Here is a 19,875-nt window from a genome sequence, read left to right as displayed (position 1 = left end):
TCTCAAGTGATGATGTAAACATTTCTACAGAGGAAGCCGTTCTAGTTTCCTCAGGTAGGGCATTCCAGAGTACTTGAGTACCAAGAGAGAATGAACACTGTTGAGATCTGATGTTCTGGCATCAATGACAGGAGGCAAGTAGCCAACATTTGTCGTCGGTAGGGTGGTGTCCTGCTTTAACATAATGTTAAAACCGGACTCTTTCAATGTTTTAAATCTTTGAGCCTTCTGACTCAATGGACAAACACCTTGTACCTTTAGAACACTGGCATGATAGTTGCTGGAAATGGGCCTCTATACACCTATGTAGATATTGCACCAAAAAACAGACATTTGCAGCTAAAATTGTCATTTACCACATAAATAATGTAGAGAGTGTATTTCTGATTAGTTTAAAGTTATCTTCATTGAAAAAAAACTACTTTTCTTTTCAAAATAAGGACATTTTTGAACGGTGTATATATATATACATCCATCCATCCATTATCTATACCGCTTATCCTCACAAAGGTCGCGGGGTGTGCTGGAGCCTATCCCAGCTGTCTTCAGGCAGTAGGCGCGGGACACCCTGAATTGGTTGCCAGCCAATCGCAGGGCACACAAAGACAAACCTCTGCACATATATATATATTCAAACCAGCACATGCAAAAGTAAATCTCATGTTTTGTTTTGTTTTTTTTTAATTGGAAAGTTGCCCCCAGGCTCCAGCAACTCCCCGCAACCCTGTATAGGATAAGCGGTTTGGAAGATGATGAAGTTGCCCCCACCAAGGTAGCTGCCACTGTTCATTCTAATGCTCCACAAATTAGTTCACTCTGTGTGGAAGGATTCAACTTCGACAGTCACAATTTTTGTAATAAGTTAATTAGGGGTGTTTTAACTAAAACATACTTTCCTTTCTTGTTAAAAAGAAAATATTTGCTATGTGATTTCAGTCCTGATGAAGTTAAAATAATTTGAAAACGTTATTTTTCTTATCCGATTCCTCACAAAGCTAAAGAAGTCTCTTTTTACATTTTGAATGATATTTATCCATCTAAGCATTTCTTACGCATAAGATGTAATTGGGACAATGACTTGTGCAGATTTTGTGAAAATGATGTGGAAACAGTGGACCATGTTTTCTTTGAATGCAAACTTGTGTCAGAATTTTGGTTAGCCTTACAGAGCTGTTTGGTATCCAAACAAATTGTGTTGCTCCCTTTAAATTGGATGTCCAATAGACACTTGGGTGAGCTTAACATACATAATAGCACTTATATAATAGGTTTGCATGTAAAAATTACATCAGTACTAAAGTGCCCCCCCCCCCACCCCCTTAAAAGACTCTGTCGTGATTTAAGGTCTTTTTTTGTGACTAGATTTACGACAAACTGCCCGGCCCCCTTTTGGGGCGTGGCTTATGTTATGTTTTCGGTCTCAGCGGTCTACGTCACGGGTGGAGCCAAGCGTGGTAATATTGCTCGCTTTGTCAGTTCTGTTGTCTAAAGCCGCGACCGATCGCCACCAAAATGCAAATGCACATTACTACTCTTGTCCACTTTAACCTGTGAAAGTATAAAAGTGTTCTGCACAATAGTTTGGATTTATTGACATAAAACGTGATCTCATCATGATCACCTCCACAAAATCAAAAATACAAGAGATTACAAGAGCATGAATGCGCACACGAACCCCGACTGGTTAATTTCGGACATTTAGCGACGCTAAACTCGTGTCAACTCTCGGGAGGCAGCTGCCGACTGGCGGCGGGCAAGCAATCAGGCAAGCATGGATCTTTATTTCCCCACCCCCTTCCGTCCCCGGCTAACAGTAGAATAACGGTACAGCTAATAGCAACAACTAGCTTCAGGCCATTAAAACAACATTAGCTCCTTACTGTCCGCGCTGCGTGTGGAGGTGATCATGAGCCTGCGTCTTCATGTCGCGGGGTTGCCTCCCAAGCAGTCGCGTACGTTGTCCGACACCGCTTGCAGCCGCGAGAGTGAAGCGGCGTCAGAGTGAGGTAAGACCTCATCGAACACCAGGAGTGTCTTGAAGTGCGCATCCGACTCCACAACCGAGTGTGGCCGCATTGGAACGCACCATTTCGGCTGTTACGTTCCATTGGATGGCGTGTTGTCAGTCGAAAAACTGGGGCATTCCTCATCCAAATAAATGTGCATGTCCACTCATTCCCACTTCAGTCCTAACTGTGATCAGCAAAGAAGCAGTGTTTTTTTTCTTTTTAGCAAAGAAGCAGTGTGCGCTCGTCCCAGCATAAATCTATGTAGCTCTGCTCACTTCCACATTTCCTCATTCTCATATAAATAAGCCACGGAGAGGTTAACCCTTTTGATATGTTGAAGTGGTCATTAGTAAGGATGTCCACATCAATTTTGGTGCCAAATGATCACTGTTTTTTGACGTTATAAGCAATGAAAGTAAAATGATTTCCAATGGAGAATTTGTAATCGGTTCCTCCAGTGACTCCGACCAAACAAGGATAGAACGGTAGGGGGCGCGGCCAGTCTCCTCATTAAAATGAGGCGTTATTCATGGAGTCACTTATTTCCTCATTTCTCCCAAATTTATTGATGAAATAGAAAATGACAACTCTTTTCATTTTCCTGATCTAAAAATACATAAAATGAACTTGTTAGTGAAAACATGACCATCCTGGCCCCACCGTCCCTTTAAAGTGGGAGTTCAGTTAAAGGTGAAGGACTTTTTTGATGAACAATTTGCTTTCTCTTGCGAAACATTTTATTCATAGGTGTAAATTCCTCAAAACGAAGCCTCACATCAACAGTTGGAAGAATGATCTCATGCTTTTCAAAAAATCCTTGTATTACATGTCAAACAAAAATGTCCAGAGACTATTTTCTTTGATGGACCTTTTTGCTCTCTTGATTGAAACCCTAACAATTTATTTATTTTCATTTTATTTTAATTTTATTCATTTTTATTACTACTTTATTTTCTTGTATGCCATTTCAACCGTTCGGATTTATAGTTCAATATGTGCCTCATTGGTTTGTATGTAAATGTTCTGAATAATAATAAAAAATAAAAAATGAAAAAAAAACGTAGCTGCCACTAGGCACGTAGGTACATCTAGTTTTTTAATTCAAATCACTGGTCTACAGTGGTGTGTATTTATTAGTCATATCTATTGTAACGTTCTTTTGTGGGCCGGACTTCCTCTCGAGTATCCAATAGCCGTATAGGACACGGGATGTGTTTGAAAGGTCGCCCTCGTCACCCAACCAGGCTGTCCAATAGTAATAGTTAATGCTCACGCGGTTTACTGGTTCCACCTACACTGAGTTTAACCAATTAAATACTTACTAAAGCAACAAACGCCTCTCCAATAGGCTACAATAACGGAAACTACTTAATGACGTATGATATTGCTTGGGCTGCCGAGAGCCTCTGTCCAATGGGCGATTAGGACGTACGCACATTTCTTATAAATGACAAGGTGACAGTCTTTTGCGTTCTACGTTCATTGAATACCGCAGGGTGCCAGAGAAGCTAATCCCGGACCCTCCCGAAACCGTAACTAACCGGTAATAAATGCCGTATATTATTCTTCCGTGTAGACACTGGGTGTAATCCCATTTATAATGCATGCATGTATACACTGTATGGCATTAGTTCTGTGTGATCTGTCAGGAATCGCTTCTGGACTACGCCGTGTAGTAGCACCATACCAATGACGGCCAATGGATGTCACTTGATTCGCATGTCAGTTGTGTTAATGCGTATAACGTTTTATCATTAGTTACCTATTGTGCACACATACAAAATAGTTTTCTTGTTTCTCCATGATCTTATCGGTCACACGTACGCAACTGCGCGGCCCGATTTGCACTGACTGTCATGGCCTGGATGTAAGATGTCTGATTCCGTCTGCGGGCCTTCCGTGCTTCGTTCAGGCAGCTCCTGCAACGACCCTGCTGTTCCAAGTTAAACTACAAATTCATCATCAGATTTGCTGGCATTGCATTGCGCGGAAGGTTTGGTTTTGATGGATTTGCGCTGTAACCGATTTCTTGGCCGTGTCTGTTCATCAGTAATTCATTTTGACCTTCAGGTACGGTGGTTAGCTTAGCAACTTGATATTAGGACTGGCTAGCTCCGGCGGTGTGTTCCACTCCCTGTGCCCGGACAACCAGTTGTGATTTATAGACCAGCAAATGAGTCAGTGTTCCGATTTAACGTCGGATTAGTGTTTTGAATATAGTATTATTTTACGGCTTGTATTCCAATCAAAATTCCCGATGATAGCCTGGGCTAAAGTGTCTTCCAGGCTTCAGGAAATGGCGCCTGTGAGCAAGGGGAGTTGCAGCCCTTTCATCACGCTTCATCGGTAGACTTTAGAGCTCCAGTTTAATCTCCAGTTGATACCAACAGTCGTCTGTTGACAATTGTATTACCCAAAACCTGGACGAACTGGCTAGCAACGTGCAACTCTTCGCTGACTTGACTTGCAACATGTTCATGTGGTTCTCCACACTTATTTTCGTCCTCCTTACTTTGCTTTACTTATTGGCGTCATTAGTTTTATGAATTGTTTGCAAAATGTCATTCGGGTATTTGATCAGAATGACCGTGCAAACCCATGCATGCACAAGTATTTATGTTCATATATATTACCTTAAAAATATGGTAATAAACTTAACTTTGGGCGTAACGCAATGTTGTAAATTCCATGCTGAGGCCCTGCATATATTGACTAAAACTGCAAATTGTCTCATTCTCTTAGGTTCTAGCCATGTATTCCTGTGCAAAGTTTGTCACTTCTCCTGCTTTGGTAAGTTGCAAGAATACATTGTGTGTGTGTGTGTGTGTGTGTGTGTGTGTGTGTGTGTGTGTGTGTGTGTGTGTGTGTGTGTGTGTGTGTGTGTGTGTGTGTGTGTGTGTGTGTGTGTGTGTGTGTGTGTGTGTGTGTGTGTGTGTGTGTGTGTGTGTGTGTGTGTATGTATATATGTATATATGTATGTATGTATATATGTATATATGTATATATGTATATATGTATATATGTATATATATGTGTATATATATGTGTATATATATGTGTATATATATGTGTATATATATGTATATATATGTATATATATGTATATATATGTATATATATATATATAATTTATTTAACCAACCTCACAGACAAAATAGTTGTTTTTGTAGTTGTAGTGTGAATGGCAGATGTTTGGCCTGTGGTTATTTCAATGTCATCTGATTTTGCAGCAGGACACTGTCATGGGCAAAGTTCCATATTTTTGCCTGAGATGTGTAAACCTGACTCAGGCTTTAGTATAGCCATGTTTAACATAGTCAGGCACAACAGTACCTTTTTTTGTCTGCCAGGATTAATAATCTATTACAGATTAAAACGATACTGTAATCCACTTAATTTTTTTCCATCTGTCACGGTTACTTGGCTCATGGTCGTCAAAATAAAAATTGGTGCTTTGGAGACCTTTCCCCAAAATGATCATTGTAAGTTATCAAATGTTGTATTAGTTTCTGTTGATGCATTCTAAAAATATGGTGGAATAGGTTTCTTCAAAGACATTTATTCCAATAAGAAATTGCATTCAAACAAACCTTGTAAACTGCATTGTTTAAACAAAAAAAGTGATGATGGGACTCTTCAATACACTAAAGAGAGGGCTACTCAATTGTTGAAAAGTTAATTACGATTAAGGTGCCAAATTGAGTGCGCTACTTGCTGCAACCAACAGAGGGGGTGTTAATTTGATTTCAACAAGTTTGCGTCTAAATATGACAATGTGAGATCAGATATGGGAACCTCCTAGCTAAATTTCTTCACATTTAAATACAGACTACTATGATGTTTTAGCATGTCAAACTGCTTAGTGGCAATATGCAAATAAGGACAGTCAGGCCAGTTGTTGAAAGTAGTGTCAAATGGATTAAAAAAAAAAAATCATGTTGTTCTCATGTTAGGTTTTTCTGGATTGGCATATTTTGAAGACTGCAAACTTTTTGCATCTGAATTAATAGTGCCCTACGTGGTTGCTGACAGGTCGTGGGAAAATCTAGACTCATTGATTACAGATCTCAGATTAGACATCACATTTGTTCTTTATCAAGTACAATTGTTGATAATGTACTAATTAAATGGTCATGATTTCTGAGTGTATGACTTTAACTTCTATTAAATGTGATGCAGCTGCGTGGGGGGTCCAGAGTCTTTGCCCGGCCAGTCTCTGTTTCCATTTTTAACAGACCCGAAGCTACAGTGGAGCAGCAGCAGGTAAGAACCAGTAATCATGCACACCTATTTACTAAATCTTAATTTACCAATTTTACATGGTATGTCAGCACACCGACATGCTTCGTCAAAATACCCAAGGATCAAGTAGTATACATGTTTTTGCATCAAATTTCTAGTTGTGGGAAAATTACCTTGTTTAAGAGGAAGTCAACCCCAAAATTTTCTTGACAATAATAATTTCTATGTGCCACCACTACTCTAAACACAGCATTCTAATTAATAGTGTGTTTGTGGAATATGAGTTAGCCATGTTTGGTTCTTACATTATGTAATTTTCAGTTGACAAAAAATGGCAAAATTACCGTTCCCTGAGATAAAAACGCTGCTTAACTCATATTCCACAAACGCAATATTAATCAGAATGCTGTGTCTAGACTAGGCTTGTCACGATACTAGAATTTCAACTTCGATACCGATACCCAGTTCAGTATCAAGACTCGATACCATTTCGATACCACACAGAACAAATTAAAGCACAGGCTTTTTTTTTTTTTTTTTTACTGTAAAACTTTTTCAATCGCCCAAAACTTAAATGATCATTAATACAATAGTTTTTTTTTCAAGAGGTAGTGCAAAGTAATAACCATACTGTGCAACACCAATGGCACATCATTTTCAAATTGTTTGAGGTAGTGAAAAAGAATAACACCCACCACTTACAGTAACATAAATTGACAACAAAATCTGTAAGTTGTCTGAGTATCTAGACCCACATGTTTATCAAGGCAAGCCAACAAGTCACAGATAATAATAACAATAGTAATAATAAAAAAAAGAAAATAATTTAAAATACTTTCAGTTATTGGCTATCCATAACAGTAGCAGGTAGGGTTGGGCATCGTTTGAATATGGACGATTCCGGTTCCGACGTTTTGATTCAATTCTGGTTCCTAACGATTCGCAATTCCGATTCGCAATTCCGGGGCTGACCGAGAGGACCACGGCAGCTCGAGTGGGGGCGAGCGTCCGTGCTATTGCGAATCTGCTTCGGCGGCAGGAGCCCAGGGCTGCGCGCCGCGCCGTGCCGTGCGCGCCGTGCCGTGCGCGCACACTTTTGGTTTGGTATCGGTAATATCGATGCCACAGCAAGCTAGTATTGTATCCGTTCAAAATGTTTAGTATTGAGTAAGTACCGAAGTATCTATTTTTTCCAAGCCTATTTTAGACTAGTGGAGGTGCGTAGAACATACATTAGTATTGTAAAGAACATTTTTGTGTTGATTTCCACTTTAAAGAGAAGGTGCATATCAATTTAATTGTATTGTCACTAGGAGATGAAACATTTAATCAGAGCCACTGAATTACACTTGTCAATTAATGTAGCGGTGTGGTGCAGGAAATCCCCCCATTTTCCAGTTTTATCACTTTAAATAGCAGAGCCATATATGTCAGCCTTGAATGGTGACCGTCCAGCCAGGTGTAGTGTTCCTTATTGCTCGACGCAAACTGAGCAACACAACCCTGAATGGATAACCGGTGTCGAAAATGTTATTCATGTACTGTATTGTCAGATTTACCATTTGTCCTAAAATGGTGAAGCACATTACAGTATTTGATTAAAGCTAACTTCTATTTAGTCTCATTCCTTGAGAGGAAATTTGTGGCTGAATGTTATGCATGATTTTCTGACTTCTCCAAAGCCTACTGAATGACACAATTTTAGTAAAAAAAAAAAAAAAAAAAGTCTTCGTCCCTTAAATTGGTAACTGAGATTTTTTTTTTTTTTTTTTTGATACACCCACTTACTCCCTTCTGTCCTCTCCAGGCTCTGTTGCCAATACGTCAGTCAGCAGTCCTGACTCGCTCTTTCCAGACCAGCGCGGTCTCTCGGGACATCGACACTGCTGCAAAGTTCATTGGTGCCGGTGCTGCCACAGTGGGAGTTGCTGGTTCTGGAGCTGGAATTGGAACAGTTTTTGGTAGCCTCATCATTGGCTATGCTAGGTAATTTTTTCAAAAGTCAACATTGTGTTCTTGGTAACAGCCCATGTCCTCTGATAATGTAAATAAACCTGGTGCATTTATATGCACACTAAATCAGAGTTTTAAAATGCATGCAACCACCTGACAATGTTCATCTTTTATTTAACCCTTTAATGGCCATCGTATCCGTTTGGCACACTAACTTTAGATTGTTTTAAAATGTAGACATTTGCTTGGAAGTGAACATTAAATCATTAAGCCTTCTCTTATACTTGGTATACATGGGTTATGCACAAAAAGAACACTTAAAGACATTTTGGGTATAGGCATTATGCACTTTAATTAGGGTTCCCAGCAAGATGGACATTTTCCTAAACCCACCCCTCGCTTATAACATATTTCTGGTTGGTTTTTCAAAGGTTGGAATGTTTTTTAGTTATATTGTGGTTTATGAATGACTACTGAACATAATCAGGTAACTTGTTGAAGAAAAAAATAAATAATAGGGAAGCGATAATTTTTCAAAAACAAGTTGTGCCAAACGGATACTCTGGACGAGTTGGCCATTAGAATGTAGCAACAGGACATACACGTTGTCTGCCTCTGCAAACATTCTGTGCATGGTTATTTCAGTCAATAGGTGCATTTGCAGACACAAAGTAGCGTCAGCATTCATTTCTTGTGTTTCAGTGACTCTAAAGACTCATGATTGTCCCACCATTCAAATGCAAGCCTTGTAGCGAGTCTTATTGTCTTGTCTGAACCAAAGAATGGCATGTGTGACTTGGTCACTGAACTTTTCAGATTTTCTGTAAACAAAGACAAATTGATGGACCTTGTTGAATATCAACAACTCCTTTGCATCTAGATGCAGTATCCAGTTGTTGACATAAATGTTCAACCATTCAAATGCAAGCCTTGTAGCGAGCCTTATTGTCTTGTCTAAACCAAAGCATGGCTTGTGTAAATTAGTCACTGAACCTTTCTGACTTCTGTAGACAAAGGCAATTTGATGGGCCTTGTTGAATATCAACAACACATTTTGCCTGTAGATCAAGTATCTAGTTGAGTCATTCCTGGTTCCAGAAAAAATATTTGACCTCCCTAAAGAAGTAAAGACACCTTTCGCCAACTTCTAATTTTCACGAATTAGTTGATCAGGCACATTGTCTACCACACCAATATCTATTCTGCTCAACAAATGGGAAATCCAATCAACACAAGCATTTGCAGAGATGGAACACTTCCTGGCTATGTTACTATTCATGGGAGTTTTTGAATTTCCTGCCATTGAAGACTACTGGGCTATAGACTCACATTCCCCGTGACTGTGGAAATCATGCCACGGAACCGCTTCAAGATGCTACGTTGTTTCATCCATTTCAATGTCAACCAGCAAGTTGCAGAGAGCCCTGATCGTTTCTACAAGATCCGCTCACTGTTTGACATGTTGCAAAAGCAGTGCCTCGAAATCCCATCTACTTTCAAGCAGTCAGTGGATGAGGTCATAGTTCCTTACAAAGGCACCAGAGCAGGAAATCTGCGTCAGTTCATCCGAAACAAACCTCATCGTTTTGACTTCAACATCTACAGTCGAGCCAGCACCTCTGGAATCATCCACGACCCGCTACTCTACCAAGGAGCCTTCACCTTCTTCAACGTCACACTGGGGAAGAAAAGAAGCTTCTGCTGGGAGCCAAAGTGGTGCGGACTCTCTGCAAGACCATCCCTAAGCCAAGACTGTCTGTTGTCTTTTGCGACAACTTCTTCACGAGTTACAGCCTGTTCAAGGATCTGGAATCAAGTTTTGGTGTGAAATGCATCAGCACAGCTCATGAAAATTGCACTGGTGGAGTTCCCTTGATGAAGGACAATGAGCTGAACAAGAAAGGCTGAGGAGAATTTGACTACAGATCTTCAGAGGGGATTGTTGAGCTCAAGTAGAATGACAACAAGTGTGTAACCTCCTTAGCAATGCAGTGGAAGATAGTACTTGGAAGATAGGATTGTTCAAATTCTTATGAAGGGTCCTGGATGCAACCTTAAAGTAGAAGTCAACCCCAAAGTTCTCTTGACAATATGTTCTATGTGCCTCCACTAGTCTAAAGACTGGATTTTGATTAGTATTGTGTTTGTGAAATATGAGTTAAGCAGCAAAAGCCACAGTTTATCCGTCTCAGGGGGTGGCCATTTGTCACTTTCTATCATCTGAAAATGGCATCAGTTGTTCAGGGCTCAGGTAATGACCAATCATGGCTCACCTGTTTTCTGAAGCTGTGCCATGATTGATTGATACCTGAGCAACTGTGATGTCATTTCCAGACGCCAGAAAGTGTCAAGATGGACAAAAACGGGTGGATTTTACTGCTTGACTTGTTCAAATATCAGAATACATTCTTCAGACTAGCGGGGCTATTTGGAACATAATATTGTAAAGAATTTTTGGGATTGACTTCCCCTTTAACCACTCTTTGGCATAGGTTACACCTGACCAACCTTTAGGAAAGGATATTGCCCACAATTCTTTACTGCAGTGTGACCAGGACAGGCATGAGTGGTTGATAGTACGTACAGAGGGGCAGAGGCAGTTTTCATCAGGTGGTGGTCAATTTTCTTGTTCCCCTTTATTTTTCAAATATGCAAAAACACAAAGTGCATTTGAGGATTAAAATGGAGTATGGCTTCTCCGGCAGTTGCTTTAAGACTGTTATTTGGGACCTTAAATATGTTAGTCAATTGGGTAAGACCATTGTAACTCCCTAGGTGTAAAACATTAGCTCGTTAACTAAGTTAAAACCCTCCAACACTCAACCATAACCCAAAAATAAAGAAAAGCTAATACATTAAAGCCTGTATCCCCAAACTATCTAAACAATAAACCAAATACTCAAATTGAATAAAAGCCCCAGTGACCATCCCCCACATGTTCCTCTCCATGGTCCCGTCCCAGTGTCTGGTCCTCTCGGGGAATCTGACCGCCACAGGTGTGCTTGTTACACTTCCTCCTCCCTAAGTTGAAGCCGCCATCTTCCTTCCTTCTGGAGGGACTGTCCGCTTCCACATTTGACTTTCTGGGACAGTATTGGACAATGAAGTCATATGGTTGCAGTGAGAGATACCATGCGGTAGGGGTGGGCGATTTGGGCAAAAAAAAAAATATCTCTATTTTTTCCCAAAAACTCTGTAATGATAATTTGATGATATTCTACAAAAAATATTTTAAATCTGCACTTGCTTCACAGAAAAAAAACGTCATGACAACACCCATATTCATACATTGCCCAACATATTCAGAATAAAGTTGAATAACAAAACTGCAATTTACCGAAAAGTGCATTTTCCCATTGATTCATCGCTGTGATATGTAGACTTGTCACATTATTCATGTTAGGGTGTATGCTGGCGTCACACTAATAAACCGTCTTAGTTTGTGCAACATGCCTCGGGAATACAGGCTAATTATGAATGATGCGGACTAAAAGTGTGTAAACTGAATGTTACCTGATCATCCAGGATGTCACGTTTGACTATGTATGTGCGTGCATGCGTTTATATTTGTTGGTTGAACTCGGCAAATCTTTTCTGTGTGTGTGTGTGTGTTTTTGGTTAAGCTTTTGTTTAGCGTGCTTGCGCGGTCGCAAAGTTTTCCGTGTAATCCATATGGCTCGTGGTGCAATAGAATTGCGCTTCACGGTGACCGTTTTGGCACATCTAACAACGTTACTCCCACCGACGTCAGTCTTGTCAACCCCAAACCATTTACAGACTACGGACGACGTAGACTCGCGCCTTGCTATTATTCCCCGCTGGACACTCCTACATACTTGAAACGTAGCTTGGCTGCATTGCGGACAGTGTCACGTGACCGGGTCCTGCCAGCTGATTCGGCAAATGATTATCACTTCCTCCTCCGCTGCCGTCAATGCGCGCTGATTTTTCAGCATTTCCTCATACTTTGCGGACGTCGACTGACTTGTGTCAGGGGCAGTAATAATACTCAATAATGTAAAATTACACATCGTGAAAGCACGATTGACGATGATAACGATATATATCGCCCACCTCTACCATGCGGTGATTAGATTATTGGAGTCTTTCATTCTGTCCAACCATTGAAGAGCATGATGGCCTGTCTCCAACACAGTGACATTCGAACAGAGTCGACTGCCCAGTTTACGACCAAGCACTCCTTTTCAACTGTCTAGTACCCGGTTTCACGATCCAACAGCCTCCGACTGAGGGAAAACATCTGGCCTCCTCCTCCTGGATTGACGGCCCCCAGCACCATTTGTGAGGCGTCAGTCTGAAGGATAAAGGGCTGACTGAAGTCAGCACTGTACAGATGGCCTCTTCAGATCCTTGAAGGTCTGCTCGCATTCCCTGTGTCCAGTGCCCCCGATTAGGTGCTGTAGTCTTAGTCAAGTTAGGATGGCAATCAGAAAAAATTCGCACAAATGTTCTGTACCAGCTAACATGTCTGTTAAATCCTTTCACCTTCCTTTTTGTGGTGGGGACTGGAAATGAGGGAATGGCATCTATCTTCCCAACCTGTGGTCTGAGTCTCCCGAAACTGATGATGAATCCCAGGCACTGCACATCTAGGTGGGCCACAGAGCACTTTCCTGGATTAATAGTCAGCCCAGATTCTATGACCTTCTGCAAAACCACCCGGAGTTGGTGTAGATGTTGTTCCCATGAGCTGCTGTACACCACCACATCGTCCAAGTAGGCAGCAGCAAAGTCAAACACTCATCCCCATGAATACAAGTCATTGGCGTTTTATACCTAGACCACCTTTCTTCTGGAACTAGAATCGACAAGACAACCCGAGTCTAACAATGCTTCCGCTTTTTGGCCATTAACATGCGCAGGTGCTGTACTCCCTCTTATATTAAAATGTGGTACCGCAGCTGGACTTGGTACAGCATATAAAAATGGTTTAGATTTTTGTGCTGGGCAAAAGTGGTGTATGGCCTAAGTTGTTGCAATTATAGTATCGAACATCCTGAGTCGGCATCCTATTTGAGGGTTTTTAGCGTGACTGGATTTATAGAGATGACTTACTGACATTACCACCAGGCACTGAGCCCAAAGGAGCCCCCAAAGGATTTACTTGACTGGGTGAAGCGAGGCTTCTGTCCAAAGTAGCCAGCCCTGGACCCTCTTTGCGCCGACAGGAAGGCCTTCGCCAGACGAGCTGCTTCCTCTGCACTGCCAGGAGCATGGTTCCTGATCCACACCTTGAGCTCTGGAGCGACCATGCAGAGAAACTGCTCCAGGATCAGCTTCTCCAAAATGTCTGACTTCCCTGCCTTGTCAGGATCGAGCCATCGGTTAAACAAGTCTTTCAATTGCACATAAAGCCTCCGCGGTGTTTCATTTGGCTCAATTTTCAGTGACCTGAATCGTCAAGGATGGATCTCATCAGTTTTTCATATCCAGCAAGAATTAACCTTATCATAGTCAGTCACAAATATCCATCAAAACGAAGGATCTGCGTGCCTTCCCTGTCAATAGTGGACCCAGGCGGACAGCCCACTCTTTCTCTGGCCATTTTCAGTTGACTGAAGTGACAAAATGGCCGCCCCCTGAGATGGCTAAAAGTGGGTACATTTTGTTGCTTAACTCATATTCCACAAACACAATATTAATCAGAATGCCTCGTCTCAACTAGTGGGCCTGCATAGAACATATTCTGGAAAAAATATGTTTGGGTTGACTTCCTTTAAGCTATTTTGCAAGTAGCGTCCGCAAGCTAGAGTCTTGCGTCATAATATGAGCCATTGCGCAATGATGTCAGTTAGCAAAGGAAAGCACTTTTTTAAACTAATTCCAGCTCCATTTTCCTATGTTGGAAAGAAAGCACCTTTTCATATTCCCTTGACCTGATGACTTAATCCAAGAAAGGTGGCCTAAAGGTTAGATTTGACCTGATTTCTCAGAATGTAGTAGAAATGAGCTTTTGAAAATCTTAACACTTTAAAATGTGTATAGAAGGTGTTAAATTGTTTACCACCCTGTCAAATAATTGATAATTATTGTGAGAAATCATTAACTTGATCAATGTCTTCACATACAATGAAAATGGTGTTGAATTGACTCAATTTTATTTTGTCAAGTGGTTGCACCCAAAAAAAATCAGCTAGATCCAGATAATTTTTAAGTAGATGTATAGTCAACTTGCATTTTTTTTTTAAGTAGATGTATAGTCAATTTATATGTATCTGTATCCAGATGATTTAACTTTGTGCAACCAATTGATGAAAAAAAAAAATGGAGTAAATTCAACAAAAAACGTTTTCATTGTAGATCAGGGGCAACTTTAAATACTCAGTCATTTGGACCGTCTTGCACAGGATAATATTCACTGGGAGCTACAAAACCCTTTTGATATAAAAAGTGACTATGACGCAATTTTTTTTTTTTTTAATTCCTTTTTTTAGTACCTGTATGTATGAAAAAAGGTGCGTTATTGAACTCAATGAGCTGCAACAAAAAATGTGCAATTGTAATTTATTTTCGTAGCAAAAGTATTCTGAACTCTGAAAAAAGGTGTTTGGTTCAGGCTTAGTTATACTTATTACAAATAAAATAGTCAATATCTATTGGAGGCCTTTTCGTATTCATGAAATGAAAGCCAATTTTAACTGATCTAATCTACCTGCCGCAAATCAAATAGCCATTTGTGTTATTATATCACGTGCACATTCAGTAGCGTGCGAAGGTGTGTTGATGCAAACATGCGGTTGGAGACGGACTTACCCATCGGAAAAGCAGTCATCAGTGAGGGGACAGGTGTTGATAGCGGAAGAATGCCCACCTTCCTTATTTGTTTTATAGACTGATTAAGATGTTTTTGTTTGTGGGAGAGAAGTAAAGAGTAAACATTTGATTTAACTCTTGCCACTCCACAATGGATGTTTTAAAGTGGTGTGGCTGACCAGATTTAAAAGTAAAACAGCTACATACTTTTTAACAAACTAATGCACATGTAGGAGAACAATTTCAACTTTATTTTATTTTTTCAGTTTTTTTTTTTTTTTTTTGTGAACTATTTCACAAAATGTAAACCTAACTGAGAAATCATAAAAATTAGTCTGAAGCCCTGAATTACCAACCTGACATGAGATGAGCAAGTACATGAATCTTGAAGGACCATCTAAAACAGAAGTACTTTAGGTCACTGCTTGTAACTTTTTACAGAGAAAAGCACTCAAAGGCGAATGGAGTCAAAATAAAATGTCACGTTGGAGGCCAAACTTTTACACGGGAGGGTTGAAATAATGATTAAGAAAATGATTATTCATTAAATTTAAAAACCTAAAACTACAAAAACTCCCCTACAAAACTATCATCATAGTCTCATACCCATTCATCCCTGCACGTTGAAAACGTTACGCTTGAATGCTATTCTTTTTGTCAAGTACAAAATTACCTTGTAAACATGTGAAACTCAAGCCTCACTTGCATTTTCATTCTACTATGTCCACACCTTTGATACGTTGCATCTTTACACAGTGAATCCTTCAATTATCCTCATCTCTATCATATATATATTTTGTCTTATTTTTTGATCTTGAGGCTTACTGGGCTAACCTGGGACCTCGGGGATTGTATTTCGTGCCATGTCATGTGGAAATGTGTGTTGGCATGTCAATTAAAAAAAGTCATTGGCTCTTTTTTTCCTTGAATTTTGAGGAAATGTTCTTTGAACTGAATTTAAAATATAACTAGAAATGACGAGAAAATTGGGAATAAACTAAAAATATACCAAAATAATTAAATACCAGATGTTCCTGCATGTTTTTTTGGCCTCTTGGGGGCAGTGTGGTGCTGTGCATGGATGGAATACACACTTAGAATTTAAAAAGTTGCGATTAAACTCCATTAATAGAACTTGTTTTACAGAGATTGTGAAGAATTTATGCATTTGAGTAGTTCTCTTACCTGTGTGTGTGTGTGTGTGTATATATGTGTGTTTCCCCCGCTTTTGTGGGTGAATATTCGTTGTGTGAAGGAATATTACTCCTGAAGTTGATGCTTATATACATTAGCATATCAATGGTGTATTATTGGGGTGTGGAACTTGTAAAAGCACCATGCTGTTCTGCACATTAAAGTGGAATTCAACCCAAACATATTTTTTCAAGAATATGTTCTATGCAAACCCCCTAGTTGAAACAAGGCATTCTGATGAATATTGCGTTTGTGGAATAAGAGTTTTAATCCACCCGTTTTTCGCCGTCTGTGGGGGCAGCCATTTTGTCACTTCTGTGGACTGAAAATGACATCACAACTGCTCAGGGCACAGATAACGACCAATCACGGCTGACCTATTTCCTGAAGCTGAGCCGTGATTGGTCGTTACCTGAGCCCTGAGCAGTTGTGATGTCATTTTCAGTAAACAGAAGTGACAAAATGGCTGCCCCCACAGATGGCTAAAAAGGGGTGGATTTGCTGCATAACTCATATTCCACAAAGACTATATTAATCAGAATGCAGTGTTTCAACTAGTGGGCCTGCTGGGAGCATATTCTTGAAAAAAAAAATGTTTGAGTTGATTTTCCTCTTTTTAATAGTTTTGCTTCGATTCATTACTTTTTAAAGGCCGAGAGAAATCAAAATTACCTTTCAATTAATCGTCCAGCCCTGTTATATGGAATATGAGCATAAATGTAATTTGGTTGATTGTAACCCTGACACAAAATATCTCCTCTGTTCTCTGCAGGAACCCCTCCCTAAAGCAGCAACTTTTCTCCTACGCCATCCTGGGCTTCGCTCTATCTGAGGCTATGGGTCTCTTCTGTCTGATGGTGGCATTCCTTATTCTGTTTGCCATGTAAATCTAGAAACACTCATATCTTCAGCTTCCTTTTACACCTTTCTCATCACCTCTCCCTCGAAGTTACCTTCCCTCCATCCAACGGAGGGAATGGGGATGTTCCAGAACAGGAACTCTAAAAGCGCTGATGGGCCATTCCAATCAACCGAAGTTAAAGAGTTGAGGCTGATGCACCTCAGTATACATTTTTATGTTCTGTACACGTTTTTCTTGAAGACCATTTCAGTTGAAAAATATCTTAAATAAATGGTTCGAACAAACTTGTTTAGTTTGCGTTTTAGCCTTTTGTTTAGAAACCCTTATTGTAATGTTTCCATCCTAGTCTTAATGTGTGTGTTGATTTAGAAGTAGTATTTGTGCTGTAGTCTTATAATCCTAGAGTAACATGTTCTTAGTGTGGATGAAACTTAAGGGTTATACATCCTCCAATAAGAACGCCTCTTCGTGTGCTTTATTATACTTATCAGAGCTGGGCATTTTACTAAAATTTCCGGGTCCGTTTATGGCCTTCTCCCTGCAGCTGGGGTACCCTTCCGCTATCCGTCTATCCGCCTTTTTCGGACCATATAGTAATCGCCTGTAGGCCGGTCCGCCTTGCGTAGGGATTGGCAACCCGCGGCTCCGGAGCCGCATGCGGCTCTTTCATCCTTATGTTGCAGCTCTGTGTGGCTTGGGAAGTTAAATTAGAAGTGTCCGATTGAAGTGTATTGTAATGTCTTCCAAAGACACGACGTCAGACGTATCTTGGTTATCTCCCTTTTTATTATGACAACACGGCTACTGCGGGCCGTAGTCGACGCCAACTACAGCGCAACATTTCCTCATAAGTAGACACGGATCTCTGGTCCTTCGTCGAATGATCGCCCCTCTCACTCGCACACCGCTATCCCATACAGCGGGTCGCGTGATGCATTCAGGAACCTCGGAAACAACACAACTTCTTAGCAAAACCCACATCCATATGTTACAGTATTTTATTTGTCTCAAAAACATGTATCATGTCTTAAGTCAAAGTTTTAAACTTCTTTCTTCAGACATTGTGCAATTTCGGTGATCATCATTCGCCTTCCTCAGAGACGTTTGACCGCACAGGAAACAGCCGGCATGACACACCTGCTGCTAGCGACACCAAGACTTCACAATATCTGAACAAAGTATTTTATTTGTGTGGGTTAGTTTGTTTAATTGGAGTTGTAAATTGTAAGATTATTTTGACCTCAAAATATTAAAATAAAATTATATAGTCAGTGTTGCCAAACATTTCGGACATCCAAATGGTCAAATTATTATTATTTTTTAAAATTGCAAATCAATTCTAATGGTACTTCCCTACTTTGTCTGTATTTTTTATACAATTGGCTTCAAACCTGAAAGAAGGCATTTTGTGAAGGCGTTGGAGCCATAATGAAAATGTATTATATTGGGCAGGTGTGTTTGCTGGTGTGACGTTTCAAAGGCTGGGGGCACGATGGGGGACTTTTCATGAGCGCGGACTTTGAAGTACTCGGATGTCGCTACACGGCTTGGTTTTTGTACTTTTAATCAATTCAAGTGTCAAATTATCGATTGAATGTATTTTGTAGGTAGTATTATGTGGACGTGAGTGTGCAATAGCAATTAGCAGTGCCTGCCTGGGAACTCAAAAAAGCTGGCGTATTTTGGAGGTTAATGTCAAAAAGTGTTTGCGGGTCCCAGAGCTTTATTTTCCGTGGAAACCGGGTCAAAATGGCTCTTGGAGTGTAGAAGATTGCCGAAACCTGGCTTACCATTTTGAATGGGCCTCTGTTACCGTTTCTGGCTAACAACATTTTTTTTTTTTTTTTTTTTTTTTTTTTTTAAAACAAAAGCCTCACCGCGGCCGGACAAAGTATTTCTCTTTTTAGGACCCAAAAGCCGCGGCCAACGGTAAACAAAAGCTTCGCCGTGGCCATTCAAGCCTCACCGGGAAAACAGACGTTTACATAGACTGAAAAAATGTTGGGTTTTTTTAAGGTTAGTGTATTTTGTCACCTACAAAATGGGCATCTGTCATAGGCGGATAAACGGACCGGTCCGTCACATAGGCGGATTGCCCAGCTCTGATACTTATTATAATGACTGAATGGGAAACTCAACTCGCATACTTTCAAATTGCACACTCCAAACCTGATCATACATATGCAGGCATGCCAGTGTATTGCTGTACTGCATCACACACACAGGAGTACACTACTCAATCTTTTGTAAATATTACATTTCCTAATTGTTTCATTATACAGCACAAGTCATTATTTCCAACCTATCAAAGTCCTTTGAATTTACTTAAATTGAAATTGTACATTGCACATGATAAGAATGTGGTAAACTGACTATTTTCAAGGAGAGGACGTTCACATTTTACCACATTTTATGTGCAATCAATGTACAAGTTCATACTGAGGAAATTCAAAGGACTAATTCTCATCTATTTATCTCTGTTCACCAGCAGTTTGCTGATGAGCTTGACACAAAGCTCAGGGTTTACTGACATTTAGACATTGACCCGCATGAAAAATGACAGCTGTTGCTCCTCCCCATCACATCATGACTTGGCTCGAGCATCTGGTTAGGATGCCTTCCTGGAGAGGTGTTCTGGGCATTTCCCACAGAAGATACTGGCCTAAGAACTCCTCGCGATCCAGTATGAAAGCTGAAAGTTGCTCGGGAGAGAGAAGTCTGAGCTACCCTACTTACGCCTTGCCCGTGTCTGTGACCTGACCTCGGATTGTAATATGTGATATGTTTTGGAGTCTCGATGACAGTTTTTGTTGGGGGGGGGGCAAGCTAAAATTGTGTAAA

The 19,875-nt window shown here is 40.4% G+C and overlaps 1 protein-coding gene across 1 annotated transcript; it reads left to right on the top strand.

Moving 5' to 3' along the window:
• Positions 1-3,397: 3,397 nt before the first annotated feature.
• Positions 3,398-17,318, top strand: atp5mc1 (ATP synthase membrane subunit c locus 1). The gene is made up of 5 exons (XM_086055784.1): positions 3,398-3,552; positions 4,752-4,799; positions 6,189-6,272; positions 8,059-8,237; positions 16,945-17,318. Exons 2-5 carry the CDS (start codon positions 4,761-4,763, stop codon positions 17,057-17,059), a joined length of 417 nt encoding a protein of 138 aa, XP_085911910.1. The 5' UTR covers positions 3,398-3,552; positions 4,752-4,760; the 3' UTR covers positions 17,060-17,318.
• The last annotated feature ends 2,557 nt before the right edge of the window (positions 17,319-19,875 follow it).

The sequence above is a fragment of the Filicampus tigris genome, chromosome 16 (assembly GCF_054856515.1).
Source record: "Filicampus tigris isolate MCC_2025a chromosome 16, RoL_Ftig_1.0, whole genome shotgun sequence".
Lineage (NCBI taxonomy): Eukaryota > Metazoa > Chordata > Actinopteri > Syngnathiformes > Syngnathidae > Filicampus > Filicampus tigris.
Note: the sequence above shows the minus strand (reverse complement) of the source record. Positions and strands in the feature narration are given on the sequence as shown.